This window comes from Grampus griseus (assembly GCF_964374135.1).
Source record: "Grampus griseus genome assembly, chromosome: 20".
In the NCBI taxonomy this organism is placed as follows: Eukaryota; Metazoa; Chordata; class Mammalia; order Artiodactyla; family Delphinidae; genus Grampus; species Grampus griseus.
Window position 1 is genome coordinate 27,688,774 of NC_139014.1, and position 23,403 is coordinate 27,712,176.

At 35.3% G+C, this 23,403-nt stretch overlaps 1 protein-coding gene across 5 annotated transcripts in view; it reads left to right on the forward strand.

Annotated features, from left to right (window-relative positions):
- Positions 1–23,403, forward strand: part of BCAS3 (BCAS3 microtubule associated cell migration factor) — a 572,645-nt gene that overhangs the window by 227,088 nt on the left and 322,154 nt on the right. For 4 of the 5 annotated variants that reach the window (XM_082679094.1, XM_082679097.1, XM_082679098.1 and 1 more), the window contains exons 16-17: positions 8,745–8,895; positions 18,884–18,928. In XM_082679094.1, coding sequence (XP_082535220.1) covers positions 8,745–8,895; positions 18,884–18,928 — 196 coding nt within the window. The remainder of the gene's footprint in view (positions 1–8,744; positions 8,896–18,883; positions 18,929–23,403) is intronic. The other variant, XM_082679096.1, reaches the window with a different exon arrangement.

A 23,403-nucleotide genomic window follows, 5' to 3' on the forward strand; every position in this document is an offset into this window, starting at 1 on the left:
CTTAATGTTATTTTAACTGAACTCATTCATCTTACTTCGCTGTATGGTAAGATAGGGAAATTTTTTAAAGGGGAGGGAGGAGGCCTATAATTGCATTTACGTCTTATTTTTCCTCTTCTGGTTTGCATTTAAGAAGAAATGAAGGTGTACACACAGATACACTGGTATTAACTTTAATATTTAGCATAATCTGAAATGGGCAGTAATCTCAGGACCTTGCTGGCTTTTAGAGATTTCTTGTGGCTGGCACTTTGCCGCATTCACATGTTCTCACATCATGCATTCAGAAGCTAAGAATACCAACCTGGCAGCTTCTGCAGGGAGGGTAAAGATAAAACAGAAAGGAGTCTAGCTTTGCAGCCACATTACCTGGGAGTTGTTGCTGATGTCTTTTCCACAAATGTTCAAGTTTGTCAAAGCCCAGTAAATCTTGGAAAGTTTATTTTCCTTGTAGCATCTGTGTTTTATAATGGGTCTTTTAATTTGTTTTTACTTTGTCTGCAGGGATTTCTTTTGTCCGGAGTTTTCAGACTCTGTCTTTTTTTTTTTTTTCCTGTGGAAGTGAGTCCGTTAATGATGACTGGTTTGGGAATATGCCTCTGAAAAGCTGACCTGACAGGCTGTTCCTCCAGCACAGCAACAAAGCCCATTGTTATTTTCTCTCTTTTATCCTCAACTTCATCCATTTTCCCCCTGTGTGTTTATAGTATAGAAAGTCTGGGAAAACATACTTTGGGACAGTGCATACATGATAAGGTGGCATTTTGAAGTTAGAAACATTTTTAGTAAGCAGAGATTACATCACATCAGCCTCACACACAGACAGAGGTGCTGTGTGTTAATGTGGAGATTGAAAGTTTCTTTCCCCAACGTACCTGCAGGTATTCTTCATCCAAAAGGCAGAACGGGGGAGAAAAAAGGAGCACATGAGATTGTTTTCATAATTCCTTTTTCAAAAATGCAAACTTGTACAAGTAAATACAAAAAGTCAGTGGTTAAACCCCGATGTGAACTGTTCTGGCTTCGGGCTTTGTATTGTGACATTAAAAACAATAATAACGTAAACAAATAAACAACTGAAAACAAAATATCGCTTTAAACATCAAAGGATGTTTTGAAAATTCTGATTTTTAAATTATTTTCTATTCTCAAATAGAATTCCTGCTTTAATTTATTGAGAAAGCATTTTATTGGAACTTGGGATTTTTCCCCCACCCCAAGAGAGCTCTGTCTATCTTGGGGACTGGTAAACCTCTAAAGGATCAAAGCTCTGGTGGATTTGGTTAAAGACCCAAAAGCCTGAAGGCTTATGGAAGTTTATCTATATAGAGTAAGTCCAAAAAACTGGGATGAGAGTTTTAGAAGAGCTTATTTTCTCATGAGATTTTTGAGACTTCCTCTGTTTGGATGTGCCAGAAATACTGTGAGAATATCCATTCTCATGGCATTTGTCACTTACAGGTCTTTTCCCAGCTGGAATTTGTAAGTATAATGCTGTGTGAAATATTATATGTATTTTAAGGTTTTATGAAGCCCACTACTGAAATTGCAATTAAACAGCCTCCACTGTTTTCACTCATACAATAAAGAGAAAAGCATAGTAAAGAATGGTTGCTGAAGGTGACATTTAGAATTGATGTAGTGACTCTTCACTGATCTCAGAAATTTTTAATTTTACTGTTACAATCATATATATGCCTAGAAGGTGGAGCAAAGAAAGTGCTGCTCTCCCTGTCTGTCCAAAGGGAAATTGAAGTGTAAAATGGAGGGACAGGCTTAATCCGCGTCCAAGACTTAGGATACTACGAGTTTCTTCTGCTGAGCCTCATTGTATTAAGAAGCTTCAGGCTTCAAAAATAATCCTGGCCCAGAAATTTAGGTTTGATATATCCATAAGGAAGTGTCTGAAGATCTGTTCTTTTTTTTTTTTTTTTTTTTTTTTTTTTTTGCGGTACGCGGGCTTCCCACCGCTGTGGCCTCTCCCGTTGCGGAGTGCAGGCTCAGCGGCCATGGCTCATGGCCCCAGCCACTCCGCAGCATGTGGGATCTTCCCGGACCGGGGCACGAACCCGTGTCCCCTGCATCGGCAGGCAGACTCCCAACCACTGTACCATCAGGGAAGCCCTGAGGATCTATTCTTAAAGTTACCAAGTCTAGGCTCCTGGCCGAGTCAACCTAAGACTAAGGAGACTAGTGAAAGCCATGGGTTCCAGCACCTGGCTATCTTCTGAAGGACTTTGGGTGTCCCCTCCAAAATTAATTTTTTTTCTATAGATCATAGGGCTGTATTTTCCTATACTTCCTGGATATGAGAAAAAATATATTTCCTCCCTTCATTCAGCATTTACTGAGCCGTCAACAACTAGTAAGATACTGCTCCTACTCTGGAGGAGTCTTAACAGTTTTTGTGGAGGGTAAATCTGGGGGTTTGTTAGATTCTAACTTCATTTTCAAAGAAAATCCATGACACAAGAAAGAGATAGTGAAAATTGTCTTTAAACAAAGACTTTGAACAATTGAAAAGGGAAGAAAGGATCATTATACTATTTTTGTGTATTTGATTCAGTATGAACTTTCATTTTTAAATTTTGTGCTTTTAACATATATTTTTATACGTAGATCATTACGTGTGAGTTAATGAGATGTCTTGTCTAAGCTAGTTCCCTCATTTTACTAATTCCTGAATTAATTGTTCACACAGCTCTCATCCTTTATTTTCTACTAGAAAAGTGAAGATGAGAAGATCCAAGTTCCTTCCTCTATACTCAAAATTTGCATATCGTCCCTTTAAAACAACAATGAAAAACGTCTCCTTCCTTTTTGTTCCTGAGACATTTTGCAGATATCTTTATTAGCACTTTTTCTCCCATTAAATTCTTTAAAGACCTGTAGTATTTCTGTCTCATTATGTTATGACCTCTTTAGGAGTCCGTTGAACTTATTTATCCAGGACTGGAACAGGGCCTCATACCAATAAGGCTCAAAAAGTGTGAGTTGAAAGAATGAATGTTGAATGAAACCTTTGCCTGGTACAGTATCTCATCTTGTTAACGGCTTCTTTTCAGCTCCAAAGTCCTTAAATTTGTGTTCTGTATCCATTACCGGAATCATTTCCTATCAACGCTCCCTTTACTTATCCCTTTCCATATGATTTGTCACCTCTTTAGTGAAGCTACCCTATTGAAGATTACCAGAGTTACTAGTTTTCTCTCTATGTTTGCCTTTCTGAACCTTGTCATTGTTGACCATTTTATTTATTCTTTAATTAAAGCTATTTTTATAAATTGCTTACCACATAGTAAAATATGTCAGACACTTATGAATTCTTATGAAATATACCCAACTTATTTTACTCTTTCAGATGCACTGGGTTTCACAGGCTACACCATGAACACAGACACCAAGAATAAAAGCTCATAAATACTTGAGTGTTGCTTGACAATAAGATAGAAGGCTGCGAGGGATAGATGTGATGTACTTCGTATGCTCCCTTTAGGTGGTTTTATCTTGGTGAGCCAGCGAAGGGTTTTAAGTTATGGCTAACTAAACCACAAGATTTGGAGCTTCTCAGTGAAATCACTTCCTTTTTCTAGACTACGCATCCTATCCGTAAAGTTCAGTGATCTCAAAATCTGTTCTGTTCCCTTGCTGAATAATTTAGGTACCTAAGTTCCTACTCCTCTGCCTCAATTGAAATATTCTTCTAAAACTGAAATATATTATCTATCCATTGCTTTCCATTATAATTCTCTCCTAGTTAGAGATTTCTTACTATTGCTCACATCTGTGGCATCACTTTACATGCTCTCCTCTTCATGTTATCCTTATCCTCAGAATATTTCTACTCTTCTGCTCTTATCCATATTATACCCATCTTTCAAAGCCTAGGTTATGTCTCATCTGCTCTATGATCTCTTCTCCAAATAATTGATCCCGTGTGTACTTATCTTTAGTGCTAGGCAATTAGCACTTAATTATTCCTGTTTCATGCATATTAGACTGTAAGCTTTGTGACAGCAAAGAATGCAGTCCTCACAGTGTGTGATCTTAGGCTAAGGCACTCAACAAATATTTGACTGCTCATTGTGAAATGTGTGTGTTAAACATAGTCCTTGAATTTCATTAGCTTGTGACATATTTCGTGTTGCGGTCTGATTTCAGATCCAAATTAGATTCAGATCCAAACAATATTCAAAGAAATTAAAGGATACCTACATAAGTGGAAAGACATCCCATGTTCTTGGCTTGGTTGTGGTCTGATTTCAGATCCAAATTAGATTCAGATCCAAACAGTATTCAATGAAATTAAAGGATACCTACATAAGTGGAAAGACATCCAATGTTCTTGGCTTGGAAGAATTAATATTCTTAAGATGTCAGTGCTCCCTATACTGATCAACAGATTCAGTGCAATCCCTGTCAAAATCCCAGCTGGCATTTTTGCAGATAATGACAAAATATAGGTGGAAGCAGCAAGTTTTGTTGGATATAATGATCCATCAAAGAAGCGTAACAGACCACTGACTGTCTTAGAAAGAAAAGGAATTCAGCACGATTTTTCTGTTTTTTTTTTCTATCTTAAGTTCCTCTGAAAAACCGTTATTTGCAGTGACAGAGATGCTTCACAGTCCTTATTCTTCCTGGAAAAAAGTGAATAAGTGTTATAGGAGTTTTGAAAGTATTGTCTTCAGTGAGTTCTGTATGTGTGTATTTGGGTAAGGGTTTATGTAATGGCTATTTTAGAAGTCATCCTGATATGGCAGAATTTCAAAACAATTTGGAAATGAAAAACAACAAACACACTGATCTAAATTTTCTAACTCCATGTGGCTTGTATCTGAAGAGGACATTGATAATGTAATCCCAACTTCTGTCTTTATATTTCATAACCTTCTCTCTGGGAGATGTGTAACTTATTTGAATTTTGTAGTGGTAGGCTTACAAGCTGGTGACATCAAATAATATAGAAATAGTAAATGTCCAAATGGGTGCTTCTGCTCTACAGTATAGTGTGTTCCCTTCTGCTATTCTCCTTTCTTTCTTTTCAGTGACCATATGTGTTTTCTATTTATTTTCAGATAGCAGTACAAACTGACATAACATGTCTGCTTAACAAAATTTAGCTTTAAGTTTGTCATTAGGCCAGGATATCATTAAATGGAAAAAGCAAAAGAGATCATGGATCCTGACTTGCCTCAGATTTCAAGTGTCAGAGTATTGAAGTAATAGACATTATAGGTACTATTTTGAGGACACTGGTTAAAAAACAAAAAAATTCGAAATGCGTATTTGTAAGGTTGTAGTAAATAAGTGTAAAATATAAAAGTTAAAAAGTTTTTAGATTAAATTTATTTATTTATTTATGGCTGTGTTGGGTCTTCGTTTCTGTGTGAGGGCTTTCTCCAGTTGCAGCAAGCAGGGACCACTCTTTATTGCAGTGCATGGGCCTTTCACTATCGTGGCCTCTCTTGTGGGGCACAGGCTCCAGATGCGCAGGCTCAGTAGTTGTGGCTCACGGGCCCAGTTGCTCCGCAGCATGTGGGATCTTCCCAGACCAGGGCTCGAACCCGTGTCCCCTGCATTGGCAGGCAGATTCCCAACCACTGCGCCACCAGGGAAGCCCCTAGATTGAATTTTTGAAGCAAAAAATGTACAAAAGAAACAAATTCATAAAGTGGAATTTATGAAAAAATATTTTGCTTGTTAAAAGATCTGTAAGAGAAGAAAAAGACAAGTCGCAGCAGGGTAGAAAATATTTAAGAATCATGTATCTTATAAAAGGTTTATATCCAGAATATATAAAGAACTTTTGAAATATGGGAGTAAGATCCATAAATGATTTCTTACATTTATAGTCGTTAGATTTTCAGCAAGGGTACCAGGCCAGTCCATTGGTGTGGGAAAGAATATCTTTTCAACAAATGATGCTGGAACAAGTGGATATTCAACATTCAAAAGAATGAAGTTGAACCCCTACCTCACACCATCTATAAAAATTAATTCAAAATTGGTCAGAGAGGGCTTCCCTGGTGACGCAGTGGTTGAGAGTCCACCTGCCGATGCAGGGGACGCGGGTTTGTGCCCCGGTCCGGGAGCATCTCACATGCCACGGAGCGGCTGGGCCCATGAGCCGTGGCCACTGGACCTGCGTGTCTGGAGCCTGTGCTCCACAATGGGAGGGGCCACAACAGTGAGAGGCCCACGTACCGCAAAAAAAAAAAAAAAAAAAATTGGTCAGAGACCTAAATGTTAGAGCTAAAAATATATAAAACTCTTAGAAGAAAACATAGCTCTAAATCTTTGTGTCCTTGGACTGGGCAGTGGTTTCTTAGATATGACAACAAAAGAATAAGCAACTAAAGAAAATATAAAGAGTTCATCAAAATTAAAAACTTTTATGTTTCAAAGCATACCATGAAGAAAGTGAAAGATGACACATGGAATGGGAGAAAATATTTATAAATCATGTATTTGATAAGGGACTTACATTCTGAGAATATAATTAGCTGTTACAACTGAACAATAAAAAGATAACTCAATTTTGGGTAAACATTTTGGATAGACATTTCTCCAAAGAAGGTATACAAATTACCAAAATGCACATGAAAAAGATGTTTAACATCATTAGTCATTAGTAAAATGCAAATCAAAAATACAGTGAGATACCACTTCACACCCACTAGGATAGATAAAATAAAAAAGATAGACCATAACAAATATTGTTGAGGATGTGGAGAATTTGGAGCGTTCATACACTGGTGCAGCCACAGTTTAGCAGTTCCTCAAAAGGTTAAATATAGACCCAACAGTTCCACTCCTAGGTGTATATACCCAAGAAAATTGAAAGCACAAGTCCACATAAAAACCTGTGCACTAATGTTCATAGAATCATTATTCATAGTAGCCTGTTAAAACAACCCAAATAGTCATCAACTGGTATAAATGTGGTATATCCATACATTGGAATATTACTCAACCAGTTAAAGGACTGAACTATTGATACTTGGTAACATGGATGAACCTTGAAAACATAATAAGTGAAAGAAACACTCACAAAAGACTACACTGTATGATTTCATTTATATGTAACATCCAGAATAGGCAAATCTACAGAAACAGAAAAGATTCCTGTATCAAAAGCCGATGGGTGGGGCAAAGGAAGAGTGACTACTAATGGGTATGGGCTTTCTTTTTGGGTGATGAAAATGTTCTGAAATTAGATAGTGATCATAGTATATGATTCTACTCTGTAGAATATACTAAACACCATGGAATTGTACATTTTAAAAGGGTGAATTTTATGGTATATGAATTATATCTCAGCAAAAATATTAACCCAGTTTTTAAAATTGGCAAAAGCTTTACATAGGTACTTTACCAAAGAAAATATATGGATGACAAATAAGTACATGAACAATAACAACAACAAGCTAAACATTTTTGACCATTAGAGAAATCCAAATAAAAGCCAGAATAGCTAAAATCAAAAAGAGTAACAATACCAAATTCTGGTGTGGATGCAGAAGAACTGGAACTGTCATACTTTGCTGGTGGGAGTATGAAATCAGCTACTTTGTCAAATTGTTTGGCATTTTCTCATAACCTTAAACATACAATTATTATGTCTATGCAAACATTCATTTACTATGATCAGCAACTCCATTCCTAGATTATTTATATGTTTTTTAAAAACTTACATTCATACAAAAACCTGTTCAAAAATGTTTATAGCAGCTCTATTTGTAATAACTAAAAGTTGGAAACAAGTCAAATGTCCTTTCTCCAATGACTGGGTAAACAAACTGAAGTACTTCCATACAATGTGATCATACTCAGGAATAAAAAGGAAAGAATTGATACATGTAGGAAAATGTAGAGTGGATGAATCTCAGATGCTTATTGGCAAGTGAAAGAAGCAAGACAATACTGTACATACTTTGTGATTTCATTTATAGGATGTTCCGGAAAATACAAAGCCATGGAGAGGGAGAAAAGATAAGTGCATGAGAGGAATTTGGCTTATTGGTGAGAGCAGAGTAATTACTCTCACTGCAGATCGGATTTTATTTCACAGAGCTTGTTTTTCCTGGTTGTTAATGAGCCATAATGCCTATTCTTTTTTTTTTTTGGTATTAATACCATCATAAAATAAAGGGTTGATTTATGTTTTTTAATTTTATGGTGGGGAGTGGTACATTTTGGGAGTAAGGCAATATTTTTGCCTATTGACTTTTGTCAGTCTCACCCTATGTCTACTGTGGTGCATTCTATGGATACACATCCTTATGACTCATGTTTCTTCTGCTCTCTGAGCCTTTGCAGGTCGCCATGGCTGGAATATTCTCCCCACTTACTCTCAAGCTTGTTTAGGGAAATGTTCCATGCTTCCTCTAGACTAATTTAGATCTTGCCATTTTATTTTCTTTTACTATCCTATATTTCTTTATAGCACCATAAAATTATAATTAAGTTTTATACCAATTATTTGTATAACCATGTAACATCTATCCAATTCTGTATCCTCCAATCCTCCATCCTCAAACACTACAGTCTCTGTTTATAATCAATGCACATTTGGTATTACCAGAGTCCTTTGTTTTTCTTCCATCCATATAGCCATGATTCTTTTAGAATCCCTTCTGCCTTTAATAACTTTCTTAAAAGATTAGTGGAGTCAGTGCAAATCCTATCAGAGAAGGAAACTTCGCTTGGTGATGCTTTTCTTTTCTTTTTTCTCTTTGTAGGGAAACTCAACAGCCAAGACTCCTACAATAATTTTGCCAACAACAACCCTGGCAACCCCCGGCTTTCTCCTCTCCCCAGCCTGATGGTATTGATGCCTCTTGCACAAATCAAGCAGCCAATGACATTGGGAACCATCACCAAACGAACAGGGTAAGGCCTCAGGCTTGATGCTTTTTTAGTAGCTGTTTTAGAGGATTAAATACACAAAAATAAAACATACTTTTTCTTTGGGTGGTTTTGATTATGTTCTTCATTTACAGCCCACATGAGACTTAATGGCAGCAGATTAAATACAAAATATAGAACATACACAAACACATTCATACATAGCCATGTACACACACATTCACAGAAAAAACAAAGCAGTGACAAGTTGTGAAAACTAGTATTGGCTAATAAAAACCAGATCCATTTACTCAGGCTTATAGTTGCTGCCTTGTGGCTTTGTCTGAAAGTAGTGCAGTTGCATTTTCTTGCTTTTGTGGACATGATCTGGATTTATAATGACCCCTAAATTTTGACTGACACCAATACTAGGGAGAGAACTTAATATGACAACCATGTTTCTAATACTTTAAAAAAAAAATCATCTACATTGAGGTACAATTTACATATAATAATCCATTGTTAGTATCAGGACAATGTGATATTATGGATAGTTTTCAAAATCCAGAGTCCTAGGGTTTAGGCTTTACTCAGATTGGTCCTTAACATCCTCAGAGACTCTTGATGACTCACTTGATATCTTTGTGCTTATTTTAGCTATTTAAAAATTTTTCAAATTCCTACCTGTTAGGAATATAAAATTATCACTTCTTTGGGTTCCTGAAAATAAAGTGCTGTGTCTAAGATATAAGATTATTAGATATTCAATTGTATAACAACTGTGAAACTCCATTATGTTCCCCAAAATATATATGTCTATAGCCAAATTACCTATTTTCATCAATAAGCAATCCTGAGGTTTAGCCTAATTTGAAATGGAACAACTGTCTTAAAATTCTGTATTTGGTAGTCAAGAGAAAACTCCATCTTGGCTTCAAATAGTCTTCAAGGTCTTTCCAATAAGAGGAATAGACTTAATTATGTGGCTGCTGTATCATTATGTTTTAATATTGTGCTAGGTGGTGAAGTGTTTACAGAAGCTGCTTTTGTAAGAAGAAATACTCATTCTCCAGGATGAGGCCTTTTAGCTCCAGATTTCACCATTACACTGAAATTGACTCTCTACATAGTGGAGTTGTGTTTGCCTATAAATTCCTGTTTCTGAATGCAGAAATTGAGGTTGTGGTGTATTAAGGGAAAAATACAGCAAACCGAGCTCCCAAATCAGACATCTTATGATACATATCATTTGCCTGTATTTTTAAAAATTGATATCAGCTTTTTAACTCTTCATTAGTAGTATAATTTAAATAGAATTTTTACCTCCCTTTCCTCTTATTTAGTTTCTTTATTTTAAAATAAGTTAAATAAGAGTGGCTATGGATAGTAAAGGGGTTATAAACTTATATTTACAGGTGGCTCATTGTTTTCTTTGTGTAATGATACATTTCTGGGATGTAGAATCAAATAAAAATGAGACTAAATCTTGAATCATAATCTTGAAAGTTATTTTTTCACTCACAGAAGTCAGTCAGTACATAAATATACCTTCTTGATCCAACCCAGCATTGTAGAATTCTACGAAGTGTTTGTCAGTCTTTCCTGAATCTAAGAATCTAACCTCAAAATTGTTCCTCTTGATTTTAATTTTACCACTAAGATCCTAAATGAAGTTCTATGCCTGAAATCACGTGATCTTAGAGTTTAATTCAAAATATTTGTGGGGAGGTTGAAAAGTGAGTTTACTTCTATATATATTTGAAACTTTCCATAATAAAAAGATAAACTGTATCACACACTCTTTCACTGTCTCTCTTGCTACTCTTTCTCTTTGTCTTTAGTTGGGTAGAAACTATTAATCATCTGGTGTCTTCCTGTACTACCATACTTTATGAACTTAGATAACTTCTGTGTTTCCTTTTCTTGTTAAAAACTTGGTCACAGGGCTTCCCTGGTGGCGCAGTGGTTGAGAGTCTGCCTGCCGATGCAGGGGACGCAGGTTCGTGCCCCGGTCTGGGAGGATCCCACATGCCACGGAGTGGCTGGGCCAGTGAGCCATGGTTGCAGAGCCTGCGCGTCCGGAGCCTGTGCTCCGCAGCAGGAGAGGCAAAAAAAAAAAAAACTTGGTCACAATTCCTAGATTTTCAGAGCACGTGTATTATGTTCCCTTATATTCTAGACAGTTTAATAATTATTTATTAATGAATTAAGTGATAGGAATTTGAATTGTGTGCTTTGAAATTAGTATTAGTTCAAGATACATGTATCTTATTAGTTACTGGGCTTTTTTTTTTTTAACATCTTTATTAGAGTATAATTGCTTTACAATGGTGTGTTAGTTTCAGCTTTATAACAAAGTGAATCAGCTATACATATACATATATCCCCATATCTCCTCCCTCTTTACTGGGCTTTTTATCTCAGATCTCATACCATTTTATTTTTTCCAAATTTTTGAATTCTTTTTGGCATGTCCCCTATCTTGGAGTGTTTAGAAGGAATAATTACTGCTTGTCCCACAGTGACAAGCTTGGCTTTAAAATTTTAAACATTTCGATAGAGATTCATTCAAACTTACCAAAAAAAGTTACAAGACCAGTAAAAGGAATTCCTGTATACCCACATTTCCCAAATGTTAGCAGTTTAACATATTTGCCTTATCATTTATCTTTTCTCACTCGGCACACACATACACACATGCACACACACATCCACCAAAAGCTCATTTTATTAGTATTTTTTTCTTCTATATGGTTGTTTTCTGTAATGAATTCTCTACTATGGCAGAGCTTTAGTGCTCCATAAATTACCCCACCCACTCTTATTTTTTTCCCTCCCCTCCTACTATTCTTTTTTCCCCTTCCTATTAACAAAGATTACAGTGACCAAAAACACCTTGATGATAGTATTCATAACTTATGCTTGCCTATGGCTAGGTTACAAGACTTAATACCCTTAAGCCATTTTCTGAAGTGTTTGTTGATTATATTTAGAAATTGCTATTGTGACTTTACTTATAATTCTTATAGTACTACTGTAAGTCACCCAAACATTTGGTCATAGAATTTTTAGAATATAGTTTGTGGTTTTATTATCTTAACATTTAGCATTTTCATTTAAATACATGTATTTTGCCTAACCAAAAGTAATATTTTTGGGGAGAGAGTAAGATATATTCCCTAAATTTCCATTTTTGACATATGCTGAGATTTGAAGCACATCCCAGATATTTTTATATCATTAGATTTCTCCCATTAGATAGTAAGGTTATATTTATGTCATTTTTATTAAGAAAACAAATTTTTTTTTACTGTGACCAGTTCGCAAGCTGCCCTTAGCTCACTTGCGTTATTTCCATCAAATTTTATATATTCACTGAGAATTTTGATTGCCACATTAAGGTCACCAGAGTGAGGAGCAAACAGGCTTTTAATTTTCCAGGTCATTGTGGAAATCCTGATTTACTCTGTGCTTCAGTGAAATGCCTTTCCTAACATTTTAAAGATAAAATTAACAGAAGTATTTGACATGAATTATGTAGAAAGAGAACACAGAGCTGACTCATTTATAGACATGTAAGTTCAAATATACCTGATAATATATCTAGTAAAATATATATTATTTGTTCCATGTCCTAGATATTTGGCATAATGGCATGAAATAAACATTAAAAATCATATCTCTAGCATAGAGATTTCCAAGGATTGCTTAGGATCCTATATTTAAATAACCAAATTTAGATGGAAGCCTTAACTCAGACCTTCAGGGGATAGACGTGTACTTACCGTGTTTCATGTCTGCCCTCTTATTTTTGGAAATATAGATCCCTGAAAGCCTGTGCGGTGTCAGGGACCATCTGTCTTATTCGAAGACATTTGCAAGGCCAGTAGAACTACAAATGGCAAAAGACAGATGTATTTGCACCTTCACATTCTGTACCTTGAAGCAGCACTGGGAGGAAATAAGGCCTGTTTTGGCAACAGCTGTTGCTTAACCCGATTGTAGTACACACTGGTGAAGGCAAAAGACGTGCTAAGAATCTTTTGGTTTAACAGTCACTCATTCAAACAAAACCCATTTCTTCCAGTCTGAGACTGGAGGATTGGAAGGACCTCCATCATGTTTTTATCATGTGTGAATAAGTGTAGTTTTCATCTATTAAAAGTGAAACTGGGTGCTAAGGGATTGCTCATTGTTTTGGAGTGTAAAGTTTTTGTAGTAGGGATTTACTAAGCAATAGTCCATAGATGTTTGGTTGCGTTAATTTTTAATGCTTCCTATGTAAAAACTTACTAAATAGATAATTTTCATCAATATGCTTAATTTTTTGTACATCAAATCTAAAATTATTAACATATACACATCATTTTGTGGGCACAAGCAGGGAACAGTACATTTCAAAAAGTGGTCAGGGGACTTCCTTGGTGGTGCAGTGGTTAAGAATCCACCTGCCAATGCAGGGGACATGGGTTCGAGAGCCAACACAGCCATACATACATACATAAATATAAATAAATAATTACTTAATTAATAAAAAGAACAGTATATGTGGAATGTGCAAAAAAAGAGTGGTCAGAGTAATTTCATGGGAATAAAAATATAGAAATTGGGAATGAAGTTACTTCCTTGCCCTTAACTAGCTGAGGTTTTTGGTGAAGTAAACCTGGTATGACTTGTTGTCTTTCGTAGGTTTCCTTTTTCTTAAATCGAGCAGCTTTTTGCTCCTTCTTCCCTCCCCCCCATTTTTGTATTTATTCATTTCTGTGTGAGCAATTCGAGCTAGGTATTAGGAACTTTTGGCCTGACCCTGTAGAAGTAGATAATGTAGTAAAAGAATACTGACTTAGGAGTCTGAAGCTCTGGTTTCACATCTTGGTTGTCCTAGGTAAATTTCTTCATCTGAAAAATGAAAGTTTGTATGTATGGATTATTATCTGTCATACTTACAGTGTATGAATTCCCACCAGGTGTTTGATCCTGTTACCTACTTTCTAAGCCTCATTCATTGCTGTGCCCTAGGCCAGTGCTTCGCAAGAGCTCCATTTAGAAGACATAGATGATTATTCTTATTTAGAAATGGAAGCATTTAATAGCATTTATTTGATTATCTGTAATTGAAATTTGTAGACTAAATCTGCCGTCAGAGCTTGCTAAGTGAATAAATGACATTGGCATATAGTCCTTGAGGAAGGTCTATTCCTCCTAATTCAGTTAGGTCTGCCTTGGCTTATTTAGATGCTTTGACCTGAGCCCCAAATGTTATAGGTGAAGTTCTAAGAGTTAAATGGGTAAGATTTGGAGAAAGATTCCCCAGATACAGTAGCAAATGGTAATTCTCCACCTCCCAGCCCTGTCTTATCTATGTGTTATTTCTTTTTTTTTTTTTTTTTTTTTTTTTTTTGGTGGCACGCGGTCCTCTCACTGTTGTGGCCTCTCCCGTTGTGGAGCGCAGGCTCAGCGGCCATGGCCCACGGGCCCAGCCGCTCCGCGGCATATGGGATCCTCCCGGACCAGGGCAGGAACCCGTGTCCCCTGCATCAGCAGGCGGACTCTCAACCACTGTGCCACCAGGGAAGCCCTATGTGTTATTTCTTGATAGCTAAGCTGTGTATGTTTGGTTCCAGATATAAAGTAATTGATAATGTATTTTCATTAGGGTGGATATGTCTACATGTGCAATATACATATATAGTTTGAGTTTTCAGTTACTAAATCAGTAGAATCCTTAAACCACTCCATAGTTTGTTCCCTTTTACCATAAATCTGTGGATTTGGGGGGGATGGGAGCGGTGAGGGGATTAAGTCTCCTATATACTGTAATACAAGTCAGTAAGCATTACTTTCTATAGAAATTTGACAATCTGTGTGTACTATTCTAGTCTCTCTTCTGCCACATCTGGCAGAATTTGAGCATTAGTGTTTTTCTAATGAAAATCTTGACCTTGTAATTTAAATTTGCATGTTGAACGTACCTCAGATTAGACAATTTATCTGTATATTTCAGCTTGAATTTGCCTTCAGATCAATAATTTGAGAGCCAATAATGCCATAGTTCTCTGTAGTAGTGAGTGGTTAAAATTAAATTAATGAAAAATTTAAAGTAATACTTGAAAATGATGTGAGGACTGATCTGCTTGCATCCACGTAGGAAATGTGTGTCTATCAAAGATGCTGCTTAACAGGGGGCATAGAGAGTGTAGCAGAGTCATTAGGGTTCCTGGAATATTTTGTTAGAGAATACGGCTTTACATTACAATTTACACATAATGTTGTATAGCCCTTTCTCTGTTCATTATGTTTAATATTTATATGGGCTCTTTCTGATGTCTGTTAAGTGATAGTGCTTGAATTCTCATAGGACATGATCAATTGGAAAATAGGACTTTCAGAGATTTTTTTAGTTTCCATAACTCTGAAGATGATGAAATCTAATCATTATTAATGCCTTTCAGCACTGGAGTCAAGTTATAAAAGATTTTACCATGTTCAAATCAAATCTAGATTTACTTTTCCCTTACATATAAAAAAAAAAGTCTTCACATTTGTCTTGTTTTTAGCTAGTAAGACCAAAGCTTTTGTGGTACTGTGTGGCCTTTGAAAAAATGAATCAGAGTTTAAAGAGTTACATAGCATTAATGATTTGATATAAAGCACAATTCCTAACTGTCTTCTGACAGTCTCCAGAAGAAACCGTTTGAGAGCCAAAGGCAAAGTCACTCTGTGCTGGACTAGCATTTCTGTATTTTTAGTCTCTTGGCCAGCCCTGATGTTTTTCAATCAGAATTCAGCTTAAAAAGGACATAATCATGACTTAAGTGGATAGGTTTTATATGGATTGTTCAACCTGCTGAAACTTAATAGTGTTTGGAAAACACACAAATTCTTAATACCTGAATATGATAATTTGAGTTGCATTTGTTAATTCAGACCATTTAAATTCCCTATACACTCTTACTCACACGCTCTCTTCCTCCTTTGAGTCACGCCCTGTAAAACTACAGCTGCGGGATTTTGGAGAGGAGCAGAAAGTCATAGGTGAAGACAGCTGGATCATGGACTGGGCCTTTGTGACTTTATATTTTCATTCTTTCCCTACTGAGGAAAGATGAAGCGGGCACATTTCAAAAGAACAGCTGACACCACCCATGCAAAGTCAGTAGTTACGTCAGTCCCTCTAATTCGTTGGAGTTTGTGGCTCTTCTTTTACATGTATGTGGCAGAGGTCCAGTTTGTCGGAACGAGTAAGAAGCGGGTGAGTACAGATTGGGACCATGCCAAATGTACGTGCTAAAGCGGGTCCTCACCCTGTTTCCCCAACCCCTGTTTTCTCCTTGAGCTGCGTCAGCCTGTAGATCCTTATTTGGCTAAAGAAGGATGGCTTGTAACTCACACAACCGAGTTATGTTGTGAACGGTGAGGACTGTGTTGTCTTTAAACTTGACCACACTGCTGTTTAGTGCAGGCCTGTTTGCTACAGTGTCTGGAGGGTTAACAGTGCATTTTGAGATTGTGGGGTTGTAGAAATCTTGTTGGGAACATGCTGCTACTGTCCGGGAAGGAAAATCTAGGATATTTAAAAAAAAAAAAAAAAAAAAGCCAAAAACTTGTGTTTAATTTGTTTGGCTAATATGTTTCTTTTTTATATATAAGGAAATTTAAAGTTGGAAAAAGGTATTTACTAGCTCTGTAGGTGGGAACATCAGCTGGTCTTTCGAAATGTAGAAACTTAATTTTGTTTCATTTTTGTTTGATTTTGGGGGTCAATCAGAAGCCTTTTAAGTCATAAAGGATTAAGATAAAACTTTCAAATTCTTTACAGTGAATCAGTTGTATTCTGATATTTGGAATGAGGTGGGAGACTGTCTAGCTTCTATGCAATATATGCTAAAGAGCAACTCATGCCCAGACGTTCCAGACAAGTGCTTCTGTCAGAATCGTTTGAACTATTTGATTAATTCAGGTGTCTGCCTAAGGAAGAAAATGAAAGGGAGTTGGGTAGTATGTGCCAACAATAACTTCTTCATTTTGGTGGTATTTGTGGGCATACGGAAATGTGTTGAACTTTCCATTTTCTGATCCTTTTTTTATGGCGTCACGGTGCTGTTGAGACATTGGAGTCTTCACGTGGTCACACTTATTTAAAATGGTGTTTCTCAAAGTTCCGGGTGAGCTCCAGTAACATTTTGTTTCTGATGTAATTAGTGAATCATGAAATCAAGACAAGGGGATCATGGCTAACTTTTTTTTCATTAATGAAATAGAATATAATAGAATGTAATTTCGCTACTGGTTCTGCAAACTAACAGCCTTGGCATTATCTAGGAGCTTGTTAGAAATATAGAATCCAAGGCCCCACTCGGACCTACCTACCCTGTCATTATATGCAACAATCTTCACTGTAACTAAATCCCAACATTAATGTTTACAAAACGTTGAAATAGAGAATAATAAAGTTGATTACACACCAAAAAAACCCACATTCATTAAATTGTTTCAATTTGTGTGTGTTCATGTACATACCAGCTTACACATTAATACATTTGTCTCTCAGTATCCAAAGGGGGTTGGTTCCCACCCCGTGCCAAAATCATGGATGCTCAAGTTCCTTATATGAAATGGCTTAGTATTTGCATATAACCTACACACATCTACCCATATATTTTAAATCATTTCTAAATTGTAAATAGTTGCTGGTGCACAGCAAGTTTTGCGTTTTGGAACTTTCTTTTTTTTTGATCTATAGTTGTTTGTGGATGTGGGCCCTATGGATATGGAGGGCCAACTGTATATTTCTGTGGGTCATAGTCAAAAAATTTTTGAAATACATTGTTTTAGATGTGGATGATGACATCTGAATGATGACATTTCTCTGATTGTGGTCTTATCATTAACTGTGGGAGAGATTTCCTTGCTTTGTATTGACATCATCTCTAAAGTTCTCTTTTCCAATATTTCTGTCTTCCAACTCACTCTTTCTTCTAATAGTATCTTGCTTTTCTGTTCCCTTTTTCATATCTTCTGTTCTTCAGTCCTCAGAATTGTACTCAGTTTTGTGAATATGCTCAGTTCACTGGGAGATTGGTGCTAATAAGCATGATTTTTCTTTTTTAATGTTCCTAGCACCAAAGTTGAAGAAGAAAATTACCAAGTTATGCAGTGCTCTTTCCTTCTCAGTTTATTATGTCTTCCTTCCAAATGTCAGATGCAACAGCAATATTTTGTTCTGTGTGCAAATATGCATAGCATGTCTTAAATGCTGTGAACAGAATATTAAGAAGTATGTGTAACATTGAAGTCTGCCTTTGTATCCCCAGCCGTATTTAAAGCAAGCAGTTGTAGCTTTAGTTTCCTGTATTCCAACCTAGCCCAGTGTAGGCCAGATAGAGGAAGCTAACCTCTTCTATCATTATTAAGAGTAATGCTAATTTCCTGGAATGTGACCCTAAAATGGAAGTAAATCATACCACAGACTTGGTTTTAGTGTTAGCTCCTTTGACCAGCAATATGCAGTTCAACTTACTGTAATTAAGCAGCTTAGAAAATATGTACTTTCTTTCTGTGGCTCTGAGACTACAACTGGTGAACAGCAAACAATGCTTATCAAATTTTTATTGAGTCCCCTTTCGCTAGTTTTAAACATTTCGTGTCACACAACCACACATCTATCGCTACTGGTCCCACTCTTTTCTCCATCCAATTATTCCATTTAACTTGTACTTTGTTTTAAAGGGCCTCTGAAGTGGATTTTATTTTATTTTACCTTAGGAACCCTACAGGGGTGCTCCAGAAAAGGGGGAGAAATAGAGCATTTTGAAATCTCTAACCCTATGAAAATTAAGGGCCTTGTTACTGCACATCATTCTATTTATTGGTTATATCAGACTTGTTAGTATCTATGGCAGGATTGCAAACGATTACTAATTTTTAAAGTTATTTTATCCATACTCTTTAACAGTATAATAAACATGTATTTGTTAATGTTACATGAGTTTTCCTCTAATTTTTTGTGCATTTTCCCCCCTTTTCCATGAAGGCCTTATCTGTTTGGAGCGGGGTGTTTTTCCATAAAAGCTCCATGGTGAGTCCCAGTTCAGTCCAGCATGCCTAATTCATTTGCTGTACTCTCAGAAAGTAACTCTGTTTTGTACTTTGTTTTCAGTTGCATGGCCTGATCACAGATAGATGCACCGAATTACTGAGTAATTTGTAGATGGGATGTGAATGTTGGTGTTTAAGCTTTAAAAGATTAGTTTTCTTGGTTTCACTTCATTTCTTGAAAAGTCACATAAAAATCATAGATTAATATTTAAAAAAATAGAAATTAGAAGAATTCTCATAATAATGCTAGTATATGTCATAAGACAAAGGCTAACACCCAAGTTTAAAGCTTTGAGTATTTTAGTGATAGAAATTCCCTACCTGACATGCTGAACATTTGCAGACAAGATTTATTTTGAAATGTAAATATATTTAAGGTATACTAAAAATACCCTATAAATTTTTACTGCATTTTATTTGGTGCCAAAGGAACAAGAGTCAGTTCTGTTTTGAGTAGTTTAGGTAATTATGGAGCTACATGAGGAAATTTGTATTTCATATAAAACCTCCTACGTAACTTATTATTTCGAGTTATTAGCACCTCCCCACCATAACTTATTTAGTAAACTCTTATGTAAGACTGCATAAAATACAACTTTTGTCAGTCTTAGACATGGTGATCATAGAAAAGAAACAGTATGTTTAATACTTTTATGTAAAGGTATGAAATAGAATATATTTAGAACCTGGTATAATATGTTTAGCACAATAGTTAAGAGTCAGGGGACTTCCCTGGTGGTCCAGTGGTTAAGACTTCACCTTCCAGTGCAGGGGGTGCAGGTTCGATCCCTGGTCGGGAAGCTAAGATCCCACATGCCTCGTGGCCAAAATACCAAAACATAAAACAGAATATTGTAACAAATTCAATAAAGACTTTAAAAATGGTCCACATCAAAAAAAACTTAAAAAAAAAAAAAAAAAGAGGGCTCCAGAATCAGACTGCCTAGGTCTTAAATCCCAGCTTACACACTTACTGCCTATATGATCTTGGGCAATTTTCTAAAACCTCTCTTTATCTTAGTTTCCTTATCTCCATTAAATGGAGTTACCAGTAGCACCTACCTCATAGATTTATTATGAGGAGTTAATGAACCGACAATATAAATTGCTTAGAACAGTGCCTGGCACATAATAAGAGCTCAGTAAATGCTCGCTGCTACTGCTATGATTTCTTTTCTGCTTTAAGGGGAAAATTCCATTTTTGAAAAGTAGGTTCTTTAAGTTAGATCATGGTTTTGTTTTTCGTTTTTGTTTTTGTCTGTTTTGCTTTTAAGAGTGAGTGAGCCCAAAAAGAAGTTTTGGTTAATGTAAGTTATATCAATTTTATAAATTTAGTCAGAATACATGTATGTGCAGCTCTCATAACTGCTCCTGGGACTTGCTCATACTGTCCCATTATACTAGGAGAAAACCTTCCAATCATTTTTCTCTTGGACAAAAAGAAACTTAAAAATTTGACACAAACTAATTTCAGTGTTCATATGCCACAGGAACATCTGAAAATTTCATTGTCATATTAGAATAGGGTGATAAATCATCATAAAAATTTCCTCTTTGAAATGCAGCATCAAAATTAGGATATAGATTGTGAAACTATTGTAAACAAAATCAGGGTATACAGGAATAAAAATTCCCTGAAAGTCAACCTTCATTCTTTGTGTTAACCGGATTTCTTCCAAAACAAATAAAATACATGGATCTTACTCAGGAGCTTGTAGTGAACAGTTGATTTTTAAATGCCAGATTCAACATATGACAACATTTCTTTGTAGACTCAATTTAGAATTAAATTCCATCTTCGGATAAATTTCTCATTCTAAGTACAAAGAAAAAAGTTTTAGTATGTTAATAAAGATTGAAGTTTTAGCGTAGAAGTAAAGATAGAATGACGAACATTGTATGTGAAATAAGAAAAGCCCATGCCTTCAACAGCTTATGTGCTCCTCAAATTTAAGCAAAAGTACTTGTCAACCAGAAATGATTTGAGGTTGAAACAAGATTAAAAGAGCCAGATTAAAGAAAGGGATATATGAAATATAGTAGACTTTTAAATCATTGCTTGTCTTTTAGAAGACTGCTTTGTGGTTTGTTTGATGCCATCGTTAGCTCACAAGAAACTCGTTTTTAGTCACTTATACTAGCCTAAAAGAGCCTCCTTTAAAATACGTTCCTTTACTGGTGGTGCATGTTTTTCCCATTAAGATCTTAATGAAACCTCAAATTAAGGCAGCAAAATGAATATAAATTTGACAACTTCTTCCATGTTGTTTATAAGAGCTTCTTTGTTTTAAGAGTTTTTACTATTTTTTCATGCTATTTAGCATTCAACCTGAGAATGTTTTTATTTACTGTTTTGAAATAAAACATTATGCTAAATAAAGTTATTTATTTCATCAGGTTATAGGACTTCCAATATAGGATAATATTTGTATTTTGGAAGAATATGAAAATTTTATAGTTCCTCTTAAAATGTTATGTAAGTTTCATACAAATTTTTTTTATAAATTTTCATTTGAAACATTTATATTTAACTAAGATTTTACTTTTGTTTGATCACAGTTTCTACTAATTCTTCATTCTTTGATAAACTGTTTTAATTATTTAAATTCAGGCAGTTTCAGATGAGTCAGTTTATAATAATATCTTTTCCTTTGACAACCAAATAAGCTTGTTGGAAAGTTAACTATGCAGACCATCTTCGACACTTTAGCCATTTTCTACATTCTGGAGATTATGTATTCTCTAAGATTTATGAATTTAAATAATGGCATAAAATGATGTAAGAATCACACACATGATACAGTTTTTAATGCAGAAATTTTAAGAGAAATAGCCATTGTGAAATTTTAAAAATGAATTTTGCTTTCAATATTACAAATAAGTAACAAGTTTTTATCGAGCTCCTAGTTGGCATGTAGTATCATGTTTAAACTATTGCTATTTTTGATTTTCTTAGCAAAAGAAAAAATATATGCACAACAGTGTAGACAAGAGGTAGTCCATTTGAATATATCTTTGTAGTGTATAAGGTTAATTTTAAAGAAGAGTTAAAACTTACATGTCAAATTATGTTTAAAGTTTTAATTAGCACCGAGTCTTCAATCTGTTTATAAATAGCTAATTTAAATTAATCTTGTTATTCTGAGAATATTGAAAAAAATAATATAATTTCCTTTTTAGAAGCAAAGACTTATATGGAGAGGAGAATCTTATCTGGCAGGTTTACAGAAATCTCATATCTTTAAGAATAATTTGTGATAGAATAATTTTAGATATATTATCAATATCTTTTTTAAAAATAAATACTTTCATTTTCCCTCTTAGTTTTTATTTTAGAATACACAGTTGAGAATGAGAGAAAACTGCTGAATTCCTTTTGAAAGCCCAGTCATAGTGAGGAGCATAAAGAAAAGTTTTTCTTCCTTAACACAAAGACGTAATACCACTTGTAATTCTTACATCAATATTGTGTCTAAGATTTAAACTGAAATATTGACTGTACCCTTATGTTTTAGAGAAGGAAAGAAAACGGTGCTTCTATCTCAGTTTAGCTCTTTTCCATGCTTGTGTCCTAAACAAGGCACTGGACCTCATTGTTGCTTTTCATGCCATCCACAGATTCACCACTTGTATCCTATTTTATAGAACATAGTAAAATTATCCAGATAGACATAATTTTGCTATAATTTTAAAGCCGATATCATTAGAGTTTTGCTTTTTTTTTTTTTTTTTCTTTTCTGTTTGCAGTAGAGTGTGGAGGAAAAGAAAACAGGCAAGAGAAATTCAATATGTTTCTCTGACTGAATTATATAATACAGAAAAAGCCAATGGGTAACTTCAATAGTCTTCGTAAATATTTTTAAAGATGTCATCATGTTAATGTCCGTAGAACATCTGATGGCATTAAAAATGATTCTCATTCTATGGTTAGATGGTTAGGTCTCCCAGAAGAAATGACAAAATGTTAAACTCCTGAGTTTTAATTCAGCACCTTATTTGCTGTTGTTTTTTTCATCGTACATTAATTTTACTTTTGATTATGTTGTCTCTTGTCTCAAGTTTAGTAAATGTGATGTTTTCTGATGTGGTGAAGGTTGAATTCATTCCATAGTTCTTTATGTTTTGCTCACAAGTTAAGGCAAATTTTTCTTTTAATTTTTGAACATGGGGTTATGTATGGCTCAGGAGGGTAAAGAGCAGGAGTTCTCAGTGGAAAGGAGTCCACCAGCACTATCAGTATGTTTTGTACTCATTTATAACCACAACACAATTGAATTTCTGGACCCCCATATACATTGAAAATTTTTATTTTTTATATCAATTATTAATTTAATAAATTAATAAACACCCAGAGGTATTCGTTTATACTTGCAAATGTCTTGTAATAGGATTTATTGTCTCTTTCAGAGGATAAAGGGAGATATTGAGAGGAAGAAAGAAAAAAAGGCTAGTACT